General features: G+C 45.7%; 1 protein-coding gene across 4 annotated transcripts in view; it reads right to left on the reverse strand.

The window, feature by feature from the left end:
• Positions 1-837: 837 nt before the first annotated feature.
• arhgef25a (Rho guanine nucleotide exchange factor (GEF) 25a) overlaps positions 838-12,336 on the reverse strand; it is a 34,146-nt gene continuing 22,647 nt past the window's right edge. For all 4 annotated transcript variants that reach the window (XM_029833991.1, XM_029833990.1, XM_029833992.1 and 1 more), the window contains exons 3-17: positions 11,526-11,842; positions 10,989-11,099; positions 8,183-8,307; positions 7,861-7,927; positions 7,433-7,536; positions 6,507-6,576; positions 5,224-5,313; positions 4,612-4,704; positions 4,134-4,184; positions 3,963-4,040; positions 3,665-3,856; positions 3,279-3,459; positions 2,964-3,193; positions 2,767-2,889; positions 838-2,297 (exon numbers count right to left, since the gene is read on the reverse strand). In XM_029833991.1, the coding sequence (XP_029689851.1) occupies positions 2,172-2,297; positions 2,767-2,889; positions 2,964-3,193; positions 3,279-3,459; positions 3,665-3,856; positions 3,963-4,040; positions 4,134-4,184; positions 4,612-4,704; positions 5,224-5,313; positions 6,507-6,576; positions 7,433-7,536; positions 7,861-7,927; positions 8,183-8,307; positions 10,989-11,099; positions 11,526-11,842 (1,958 nt within the window). In that variant the 3' untranslated portion in view covers positions 838-2,171. The remainder of the gene's footprint in view (positions 2,298-2,766; positions 2,890-2,963; positions 3,194-3,278; positions 3,460-3,664; positions 3,857-3,962; positions 4,041-4,133; positions 4,185-4,611; positions 4,705-5,223; positions 5,314-6,506; positions 6,577-7,432; positions 7,537-7,860; positions 7,928-8,182; positions 8,308-10,988; positions 11,100-11,525; positions 11,843-12,336) is intronic.

Consider the following 12,336-nt stretch of genomic DNA (forward strand, 5'->3'; position numbering starts at 1 on the left):
TGCAGAAATGGTGGATACGACTTTTATACCTTAATGAGACAACGGCTCTGAAATATCGGAGTTTAAGCACTCCCAGGAAAAAAGTTCTCCTATAGGTGAGGCCGCTGAAAGGTCACGTGTTTGACCCCTGTTCGAGGTCCCACAGCTTTGCCACACTTTCACTAAATACCACCATTCAAATTTTAAAATGTAGCCATCAGGGTCCAGATCCACCATGTCAGAACCTGGCCTACGACTACAGGGGCATTTGCTTGAGGCAGTGAATTAAATGACACTTAACACTGGAGATTCCACTGGCCTCATAATTGGCCTAGTGGCTTCACATCTGGGGAAGTACAGCCGCTCTGAATCCCCACCCAAAGACCTCCCTGCACCTGGACTTTTTAACTGGATTTTTATGCAACAGTTGCAACAGCACAGGTGTCGTTTTCTCTGCCGTCGGCACTCACCTTGTTGCTGTTACTCATCCTGCCTGTAAGGTCTGGCTGGGAGGACGCCCTGCTATTTCTGCCTGTACATGGCATTTTATAGTTAGTTGTTGTATAACTACTATATAGGCTTCAGAAACAAGAACTTGTTGTGTCTAATGAGAGGAAAAGCCATTGGTCCTATTTAGTGGCAGTTATTGTCACGATAGCCTAGATAGCATGCTAGAACACTCAGCATTAGATATTTTGATATAAAGTGTTTATAATGTGGATTTATGCTCAACTTTTACATTTGTCTTTTAATTTCAGAGGAGGAGGTCACTCGTGTTTTTGCAGAACACCTGTAAGTTCCTCCTCATTGTTCTTTTAATCCATATTAAAATTACAAACTCACATAGTTGATGCACAGTTTTTTGGGGTTTGTTTGTTTTTTTGAACAACACTTTTATTTGATATGGTACAACAGTTCCTGCTCGGTCAAACATGGCATTAACTGACCCGCGCTCAGTTTAACGTGTCATTTCTTTTGGTTCTATGGTGACATTGTTTTGGGGCCAAAGTGCCCAAACAGTAATTTGCATGAAAACATACCAGTTTAGGATAACTGCAGACAGACCCTGTAAAACAAATCCCACCGTCCTTGTAACATCGTGTTGTTTTCCGGGGAGATTATGAAACACTTTTCATCCCATTGAGAGAAACCTGATCTTTGGTACAGCTGTGTGAGCCAACTCGACTGCAGGTGGAAGCCTTTTGGGGACCCCTACTGGCCACAAACGAGAAGTAACCTGATAGTGAGAAAACGGATCCCTTGTCTTTATATACAACCGATGTTATCCTCTCTACTGAGATATTTACACATGCTTAACTAGAGTGCTGAGTTGTAGGCTTCAGTTTTTGGCACTTAAAAAAAATCTGGGTACATTGTTTTAACTAATTTGAAATTGAATAATTCTAAACATACATTAAACATTTGTTTGGCTGCTGCCATGCCAGCTTGAGCCACTTTAATGTTCTGTATCAGGAGTTAAGTGTATTCTGAGGGACCTCGTGCCCACAGAGAACCTCCAGGGGGTCCCGGTGAGCCCTTTTTCGTCCAGATCAAACAGCCAGACCAGTCAAACAGAATAAGATAGCACACAGGAAACCTCAGCACTGAGGCGAGGAAAGATTGTTTTTTTTCCACTTTCGGTTAAAATTCGAGGGTTTTTTTCCTCCTTTGTCAAGTGTTTTCTGCAAACGCAGCGGTCAGCAGGGGAATGACAGAACGTATTCACGTGGATGTTCTCCTCGCACACGGGGCATTGGAATCGTGAGCGAGGAGCCGCTGCCGCTCACACACCCACACATTCAGGCACACTTGTAGCTCCAGTGACCGCCCCAATGAGGAATGGATTTCTGCATCAAACTGATCCCCCACCCCCCGTGGAAGAGAGGCGCTCTTAACAAACTCGCAGAAAGGTTGAAAGCAGAAGTTGTCCTTTTGTCATGATGGTTATTGAGTGCTTCCTATACACACTTTGGAAACATTCAGTTTTTGGGATGGCACAGTAAATAAAGAAAGTTGTCTTAAAGCTGCAGTTCAGAATTCCTTCATAAATCCCTCCAGGTTCCTTCATTTTCCTCAGGGAAACACATTTGAACCAGGTAACAGTCCAGCCTAGAGCAGAAGGACACATGACGCTGCTTGAACCAGGCCTCAGCGGCTGGCCCTCCGACCCAGTAGAGCTGTGGTATCAGAGTTCATAGGTCATCCTCGGCTAGCTGGGTCAGGTTGCTGGGACGGCGTCCAACTGAGGGGCCTGACAACGGGGCCTGGTTGCCGCCTTCCATGGCTTGTCCTCGGCGGCCCCCCTCGCCTGCTCTTTGCTGCAGACATACAGCAGATGTTTATCACACGTGCGAAAGTTTTATTTGTTAATTTCTGGTATTTTCTGAGTTGAAGGTTTCAATGGGTTCTGATTTTGTAACTGCTAAGTCAAAGAAGTGGAGACGACAGATCTGAAATATTTCGACGTCGTCCATTTACTTTGTAGACCACTAGGGGGAGATATCACTCTATAACACAAAAAAGGTTCAAACGTTTTCAATTAAAAGAAACGCATTCAGTTTAAACCAGAACATTTAAATCCCTGTTTGATGTTGAATAATAGCACATTAATTTCCATTTTGGTCTGATTCCTGAGGCTCCACATTTTTTCCCCCACTAACGTTTTTGAATAATTGCTGTGGTAATTCAGAGCTCAGCTACCTGCAGTGTGACCACGCTTTAAACAGAACAGAGAGGCACATAAACAGCTGTACCTAAATGTTTGCATGCGTGGTTTGTGACCTTTACCTGTGCACTTTGTGCGGTGGGTGTGTACAACCCATTTGACACAGCTTGATCAGTGAAACCTAGCTGGACTTGAGACGGAGAAAGGCCGTGGGAGTCAGCGGGCCACGGCCCCGCCACGGCCGGCTGCGGATGGAAACGACACTTAGATCCACCCTGTTGCTCTAACAATTCAATTTGTGGGCTAGAGAGACACTTACATTTCGCGGGGAGAACGCGTCACTGGCTCCTTGAGCCTGCCCTTGGCTGGGCAGGTAAAGCGCGGGCAGGGAGGTGTTGTGAGACTGAAGAGAGGGCAGCTTGTGTCGATCGATAGAGGCGGAGGAGTGGGGCCGAAGGGCGCTGGCAGCATACAGAGGGGGTCTCATGCTGCGGCCCAGGCTATTGGACTTGCTCTCTCGCCGCTGGTACTCAATGGGCGACTGTAAGGCTGACAAACACAGAGGAGCAACAACGACTCTTGTAACTATCTATATAAAAGTTTTGGGGTTTTAAAGTCAACCTTGGTTCCTCACCATTGAGGAAGTTGCGCTGGGATTCCAGGATCTGCCCCACATCGTTGATCCACGCCCTGCAGGTCTCAGGGGACGAGGCCAGCAACTGGAAGCGCACCACGCTCCCGTTGGGGTTCCGTGATGTCAGCACAAAGTGGGCGTCGTCACCGTCTATGGCGGGCTCCACCCCCAGACAGCTCACCTGGAACGCAGCACATCTGACTAGCATCTGTGAGGCACTCGGGCCGCAGAGCGGCTCGTAAAATACCTCAGTGACACACGCAAGGCTATAAAAGATGCCTGCCACGGGATTGTGTAACAGACGGTTCGAGCAAGCGTTTGTTGTATAACTCATAACCTTGGCAGCATTTTTTGATGTGTCTTTTGTTCGGATATCAGACGCTCACCTTGATGCTGCTCTTAAAGATGTATCCCGGGAGGGAGAAACCTTTCTTCTTGTCAATGGGTTCGCTGAAGATCACCAGCTGCTCAAAGAGAAAGACCCGTCGCTCTTTCGCTCGCGACATGAAGCTGCTGTCTTGCTCTGTGACAGTGAAGGTGTCTTGTTGGAGTAGTTTGCCCAGGGCTGTGATCTTTCCCTGGAATCACAGCCGGAATTAACACAAAGAAACCTGAATGTGGTTTGCGTGTGCCAAACAACTATCATGGCATTTTATTGAGGCTGATTCAAATTCCCAACATTACCTCAAAACCCTGTAGCCTGCCCACATTCATCATGTCATTGCAGCGTTTAGGAACAAAACACATCACTTCCACCGCTTTCTGCTCGCAAAACAAACGGCGACATTTGGTCAGGATGACTTTTAAAAAGCAAGGATGATTTTTTTTTTTGTGTTTTTGCACTTGGACACCCACCTCCAACTCCTCCGTGTCCATCCCGGCTTTCGTGTAATACTTCAGGAAGTCCTGCTCAAATAAACACAGCATGGTCACCACAGCATTCCAGGTTTACTGCGCGGAGTACCACGTGGACATCTGGAAAATATTTACGAGTGCCAGGCCCACCTTTCATTTGTGCGCCAAAGGGCAGAGTTTTATATTTAGGCAGCATTTTAATGCCACGGATCCCATTTTTACAACCTTCTTCAAAAGCCTCTAATGTATAATGTCTGTATCCTGCTGTAAGAATGAGAAACTCATTATATAATTTGCTGGTTCCACTCCTGCTGGAAAGTAGCCTGAACAGACGTCACACCCACCACACAGACAAGCGCGTCTTTCCAGAGGAGCACATGTGCGTTCTCATGCATGTGAGCATGTTCACCTGTGTGTATGTGTGTGTGCGCGTGGGTGATGGTGGTGCGACCGACAACAAATGCACTTTGGGTTTCACCTTGAGCAGCAGCTGGTACTTCATGATCCTCTGGACGGGCTTGATGAGCAGGTCATTGAGCTGCAGCCTGTGGCCCAGCTCCAGCCGTAAATCCTGACAAGACGACAACAACCGTTTAAATCACCCCATAAATGGGGGATAACGCCGGTTCATTTGGGAATATATGGCATTGTTTATTTGTTTCGTCAGTGGCGATGTGTCGGGAATAGAGAAACTGCAATCTGAATAATAAATGGACACATTAAAAGCAGCCATGTATAATGTATTATAAGGGAATAGACAAACATTTATAACATCCTGAATGGTGCATTAGGAGCAGCGCTGAGTAGCAGGTGGCTCCGGTGGAAAGCCTGGACACCGTTTCAACTCACAAAGGCTCAGTATACATAATCCAAAACTGGTGACATATGTTGATACAAGTATTGGTAGAACTATGCAAAAAAAATGACTTTTGGTTAGCGGTTGGTTAAAGTTGCTGTTCATTGCTCCATTTAAATGTTCATAGCTGCCAACTTGAAATATTCAGGTGATTCACAAAGTGAGTTGGCTTCCACAGCACCAGCTGGCGCAGATTAATGATCGATAAGTGTGATCAACAAAAAAAATACTCACCTCGAAGAAGGTCTCAATGTACTCTGAGACGATGTGCTCGGATTTGGGCTTGTTCTGACAGTAAACAACGTACATATGCAGGCGCCTCTCCTGCAATCCACAAAGGGACAACCCATTAAAAACATTCTGACTCAAAAAAAAAAAAATCGATCGTAAATAAAGCAAAAATAAGAATGTGTCCTGTAAACATGATTGGCCGGCACCTCCTGTGATTACATTAGCGGCGGGGTGCTGATGTGCTGAGTCCTCCTGCACATGGGTGCCGGGTTATGTATAATTCACCCAGGTTGCCCTGACTGTAACCAGATCCTTGAGAGCCTGTTGATTTAAGACTGTACCTAGCAACAAGCACAGCGCTGTAACCTAGAAACCAGTGAGCTTCTCCTCCTGAATATGGACATCGTGCAGAGGACGCGTGTGCACATTCATGCAGCGTCACTGCTTTTAGAGCTTTCCTGTGTTGAAGCTGTTGCACATTGGCAACGCGTTGAAAGCAGATAAGCCTCTCTGCTTTTCATTAAGGCAGCCTTCGCACTCCGCTTGCTTACACCGTTTCACACTATGCTCAGATTAGTTATGGGTTTCTTTATTCTCCAGGAGGCTTTTAAGATGATTAACTAGCCGGCTGATCCTGATTGGGTTCTTTCAAACAGCTACAGGCAGAATAAAGGAATAAAAGCCCAGATGTTATTTAATGTTCAGACAAAATAAAAGTGAATTTCTGAACCTGCTGAGTGTAATAAGTCCTATCCACCAAAACAGGAAGGAATTGTCCCTTTCTACGTAACTGTATCTGACCTGCAAGTGTCACCGGGCTTCATTTTCATGTAACAGTTGCCATGTTGGTGGAAAATAATATCAAGTCTGAAGTGAACCTTTGTAGTTTTGTTCTTATTCTTGCTCACTTTTCTAGCTGTTTTTTCCCTGACTGTTTCCTGAGCAGTCTGACCCAGACTGGAACTCGGCCAATGTGTCATCTGGATGTGTGTGTGTGTGTGTGAGAGAGAGAGAGAGAGAGAGAGAGAGAGAGAGAAAACCAGGCCTGGTATGAGACGTATCAGTAACAAAGACACTGATGGAGGACAGACGCTGGTGGTTGAGAGAGAAGAGGAGTACGCTCCAGAATACACAGGAGCTGTGCCTGTTTTCTTAGTGCTGTTTACCCTCGTGCCAAACACAAGGAAGGAGACCCAGACACTTCCCATGTGTGTGTGTGTGTGTGTGTGTGTGTGTGTGTGTGTGTGTGTGTGTGTGTGTGTGTGTGTGTGTTTTAGGACGCTCACATGCTTGATGAAGAGCTGAGCCAGTCTTTCTGGCTCTGCCACACACTTCTCCAGCTCTCCCAGGAAGTAGCTGGAGGAAAGAAAACACATACACACACACACACACACACACACACACACACACACACACACACACAATCAGCCCACTAAAAAGGAAGTTCCAATTTGACCTATTGTTCTTCTGTCCAAACACAACAGTCAATTCCAATTTCTTGTTTGTCTTTGGCTCTGAATGCCAGTGTTGCAAATATAGAACATTCCACTTTTTCCTGATTTACCAGTCTTACACACAATTGTATAGGAAGTAACATGCAAAGCAAACAGAAGTGAACATTTAGAAGAAAACCTTTATAAAAAGTGAATGATCCTAATTTTTGCTTCCACCTTTTCTATCCAGCATTTTCTTTTTTATAAAAACACACGGTAAGAGTAGTTTAATCAATAATTTAACCCCAGACTGCACACAGTTATTGCTGGGACCAATTCTCTTTTGGTTCATTCATTTTTAACAGTGTCCCCTTGAGCAAAGCACGGCCCACGGAATCAGGAAGATGATGCAGGTGAAAATGCAAGGGGTATTTTAGTGTCACAATGCAGCAATTACAGAGAATTTTTTTTTTTTTTTTTTAAAAGCTGGTGGAAATGGGCACGGATGAGCAGATGTTAGCTGTGTCACGAGGCATTTAATATCTGAATAATATCCCAATAATTTACTTTTGCTGTGGAAAAGGAACAAGAGAAATGTTTTCTTTGAAAGAAATATTTGCTTGCTTGTTGAGATAAATCCCGCCCACTTTGACCACTCTGGACATTTTAGGATTGTCCCCCAAATCTGAGCCCCCAAGTGGATGTTACAGTAATATAATTAATAAATGATTTAACACTGTTGGGATATTCATTCATTTATTTCAAAGAACCAGACTTACTCTTTATGCCAGTCATAAATTTGGTGGATATTCCCGAACACAATCTTGTCTTTTCCCTTCATGTCCTCTGGTATATTTCTGGAGCCCATGGTGCCCATATAGCCCTGCAAGAAAGGGACACATCCACGTCTACAAATATCCCAACATGCTGCATCAATCACATGAGCTATTACAGAGCTTCTATTAACTTGGAGATGGCAACAATTCTTCTCCCAACCAAAATATCTCCAGCTATTTAAGGCACCAGGAGATGAATCACCATGCAACCCAATACTCTTGAAGCTAATCATTCACCAAATCTGAGTAAGATGGAGTGGAGGCAGACTGAAGAATGGAGGAAAGTGGATGTAAGGATTCCTAACTAAGTTCTTTCTGCTGCCAGAGTGGATTGTGTTTGTGTTTCTTAGCTGGCAGACTGTGAGGTTTACCTCCACGATAAGCCCCAGGTCTGCCACATAGTGCTTCTCAGTCTCAATAAGCTCCTTCAGTACGTACCTGCAATGATACGAAACAGGGAAAGATTAGCGTAAGGGGCGGCATTAAGGTCTATTTTCGCAGTCTGCACACATGAAACATTCCACTTCATTAAACCAACATGACAGGCTCTTATTTTATTCATCTTGTCATGTTAGGTGCATGTCTGCCGCCGAAGTCAGCGGCTAAATCCTTTGATGGCTTAATCTGTGCCTGCGTCAGGTGATGTTGTCGTGATGCCGTATCAGTAACGGTCAAATAGGCCAAAACACATACATGCTTTTCTCTAAGGCACTTCTTTTCTCCTCCTCAGAGTCGGCCACAGATGACCATTGGCTGGAAGTGTCATCCATCAAGACAGAGCCTCCGTCATCAGGCAGAGCTGTTGTCATCTGAGCGTCCTGAACCGACAGAGACAGACAGAGAGGCTTTTTACAGCTGGAGCCCCTGTGTTGTGGATGATTACTGGGCTAAAACATGCTAAGATTAAAGGAGGGATTGAAAACTGCAAGAGAGCTGGTAATGACTCTGGTTGCCAGCGTGACCAGCGAGAGCAGAGAGACATGATGAACAAAGATCGAGCGATAAGAAGATTCGAATTCAGATAGTCACCGTTAATGATCCATGCTTAGGGCATCAGCCAGGGATAGATAGAGAGAGAGACATTAAAAGATAAAGACTTAAAGGATCTGCAGACGTAAGAGATGACAAATAACTCCGCCGAGGTTCCTGATGGAGCCACGGCTCCAGATGAGACCATGAACACGCCTGCCGCATCCTGCTGGCAACGACATCATATTTCTGATTTATGGGAAGCAATAAAGACATTTCCATGTCTCGCCACCTGTGGATTCAAACATGGGCCATGGCAGCGCACTGTTTCCATCCGAGGGATTGCTGGATCGGTTGCGTCACATGACTACGTGCTTCCTTTGCTTCTAATTGCATGTTCCCACAGTGGAGTTGGACCCTGATCACCTGTAAGGCTGCAACTCCACATAAACTCTGCGCCTGCATCTCAGCCCATTGTTATTTTGAAGAGGACCTCGGGGCAAAAATCTGGTCAAATTAAAACGAACACCTCTGAACTCATACGTCTCCTGCCAGTGTCGAGCCTTGAGCTGAAAACCTTGGCTGCGTTAATCTCCCACCCTCACTCCTGCTGTCTGCAAATAGAAACTCGCATGGGACACAAGGCTACGCTGATCTAATCGATTGTGCTCATGTGTTAAACGCATGACCTCCCGCTCATGCTTTTTCCTGGAATTGATATCACTTCCTTTGAGGGTCCTGGTGCAAATTTAGATTCAGTATGCAAAATGTAGCAGCACAAGCGAAGAAGCAAACCAGAGCTTCTGCCTGCCACAGGTAACCTATTTCGAGGTCTTAACACCCTTCCCCCCCAATCTCTGGATATTTTTAGAGTTGTTGTTCACCCTTTTTCTTTTAAGGTCATTCACTTTCCTCACCACTAAGCAAACACGCAGCCACAGCTGTCCATCTTCACCTCGATCCATGTGTTTAATTGTCCCAGCCAAGCAGAGCCTCCCCACCTTAAACACACACACACACACACAGACCTTATCCCTCAGACCCATCCGACCAGTTGCTGCATGATGGGGAAATAAATAGATGGGATGGACAGGCGTATAAGCAAATGGAAAAAGTCACAGAATGTTCTCGCTTTCCTTCACTTGTTCACCTGCCATCGCTATGATAAACTGATCCGTCTTTGCAAGCTCCAAACTCTCCTGTGTTTGAAAGGGAGAGGAAAATAACAGAAGAGATAAAGCAAAATCAGCATTCAGGACTTGAGCAGAGAGGCGTGGAGGCTCCAGTAAGACCTTCAGCTCCACAACTTGTCTGCCCCCTTAGGACTGCTTCAGCCGGGCTGACAGGTCTCCGTGGCTCCCTGATCACTTCCAGATGTGCTGTGGCAAAGCCCACAGGACACAAAAATCCCCCCCTCCGCGAGCTCCGCTGCAACTTTTTAACTTTTCACTTTTTCTCTCAGAAGCCGACACGAGTTTTGAAAAATGTACAGAATTTTTAGAACCTAAATCAAGTACATGTTTAAGATTTCCAGCTCAATAAGAACCTACTCTTCAGGCTTTGTGCTTCTTTGGGGATTAAGAACACATCAAATGTTATAAATCAACAGATCTGAAGCAATAACAAGGGGATTTACACAAGTGGGAGTGTTAATTTTATGGCTTTGGTTTCAGAAATAAATTAACTGGGAAAATGGATCCAACTGAAAGCATAATTTAAAGGTCTTGGCAACGCTCCCAACCACAACACAAAAGTGGAGAGGCTGAAATTTGACAACATTATTGCCAAAGTCGCAAATCTCCGACAATGACTCCTTTTTATCTGTAATGCAAGAAAACTGACAGCAGGAACCCCAGAGAGGCGATGGATGAATGCATCGACCCGCCTTTGTATTTGTCATCACATCCTGACTCTTTTCCTGAACTGTCTCATTCTGTCCAGATTGGTCGTGGGGGAAAGATTGGGGGCGGGGGCGGGGGTGGTGGTGGTAGGGTAGATGACCTCAGAACTCTGATGTAATCATTAATGGCTTCTAATGTGTTGTTGAGACAGAACTTAAGAATCCAGTCCTCAGGCATCGATTCACCATCAAGAGATGAAACACATTAATCCTCCTCCTGCTCACACTGGCGCTCGTGGATCACTCGGCTGCTCAGGTGAATCAGGTGAAAGATGTCATCTCTCCTTCAGATCACTCCCTGTTTTCTCCTCCTGTCAAGCCTTTACGTTAAGTGTGAGTCACAGATCACAGAGGCTGCCGTTAAAACGTCCCCCATCGATCTGACCTGGAGCATCGGATTCACTTACACCATCTGCACATGCAGACTTGTGCTCCACTTATCTCTGTTGCAGCTATGTTTGGGGGTGGGGGGTGGGGGTGCATCTATGTGCATTTGTTTTGCTTTGCAACAACAACACAATAGCTGGATTTACTGATTTTTTGTCATATTTCCTGCTTTACCGATATATAAATGTTTTTGACAGAGGCAGTAAAGCAATGAGGGTTTTCTGTTGGGGGGGGCAGGCAGACCTGAGTGTTCGGCAGTGATGTGCAGCCAATCAGAGAGTCGGTTATGTAGCTGGGGGACTGTAGCATAGCCGGTGACAGGTCCTCGGGGCTTGCCAAGCCATCTCTCCACTCCTGGAACACAGGCGTGCACACAGTCAGACAAACAGCCAGAACACTGTAGGACCATGACATAAAACGTTCCCGTGATAGAGTTACTAACACTCAGTAAAGCAGGAAAGACAGGTCAGAACAACCAGTGAAAAATGCTAATCTTCTTCTGCTGAGAGGCTTTGACGGCTCTTTCATTTCTAGGCTTTTGTCTTCAGGAACTTTTCAACTCTGGATCAGGTTGAGCCTATGTCACCGACTGGTTAATGTGCCGAATTTAGGCTTGGGACCAAGAAACGACTTCAGCCAGCAAATTTTGTAATTAATAACAGAATAATGAGCAGCGTGTGAAACTGCTTGTGACTGTTGCCACTGTTGCCTCATGAAACATCATCTAATAAATACCAGCATCACGTCATACTGGTTTATAATGGTCCTCGAGCATCTCACCAGTTCTCTGTGGGTGATGGACAGGATGGTATGAGTCTCATCGGCTCTGGGGGGGCTGCCCAGGTCCTGGCTGTCCTGGCTGTGACTGTGGGATGGAAGGGGAGGAGGTTTCCCATCGGGCTTGCGAGACTGGCGCTCTCCTTTAGCCGTGGCTCCGGCACTGAGTTTGCGGACGGGGTTCGTGAGCCACTTCTTCAAGGTGCTCACAGAGCGCTTGGAACCCGGGGAGCTGGGGGCCGAACTGCCCGATGCTTGTGGGGGCAGTGACACAACAGAGGTGGAGATGCTTCCTTCACTTCCTGCTGCTGAGTATGAGTCTAGGGACAGAAAGAGGGAAAAGAAAAGGAGAATTTAGAGAACCCTGAATATTTGAGCAGTAAAACCAATAATATCTCTGCAGAGCTACTATTTCCTTAAGATGTTCTTAAAATGATTTAGACAGGACAAATGGAATCTAGATAAACTCCTCATCTCTGTTGTCGCTCCAGAATCTCGGTGGACAGTAAGTAAAGTGTCAAGTTCGGGTTAATCTGAGTACATGAGAGTCCCGGAGAGATTAGCATGGCAATGTCAAGGCAAAGTCACTCAGACCGAGGAATCACAAACAGGAACGTGCGACAGGAACGTTTCAGCTCCAGAATAGAATTCTGGATTCTGTTCTAGTCAATAACTGGAGGGGGAAAAAGTGTGTTAGACAAACTGCAGTTGTAATATTACTATACAGAGAATCACAGGAGAAGCTGACGGGCGACAATTTATGTGAAAATATGACCAGTTGCTGGCTGTCGGCCAGCTGGTTCAGTGTGGTGTC

Source organism: Takifugu rubripes, chromosome 3 (genome assembly GCF_901000725.2).
Source record: "Takifugu rubripes chromosome 3, fTakRub1.2, whole genome shotgun sequence".
In the NCBI taxonomy this organism is placed as follows: domain Eukaryota; kingdom Metazoa; phylum Chordata; class Actinopteri; order Tetraodontiformes; family Tetraodontidae; genus Takifugu; species Takifugu rubripes.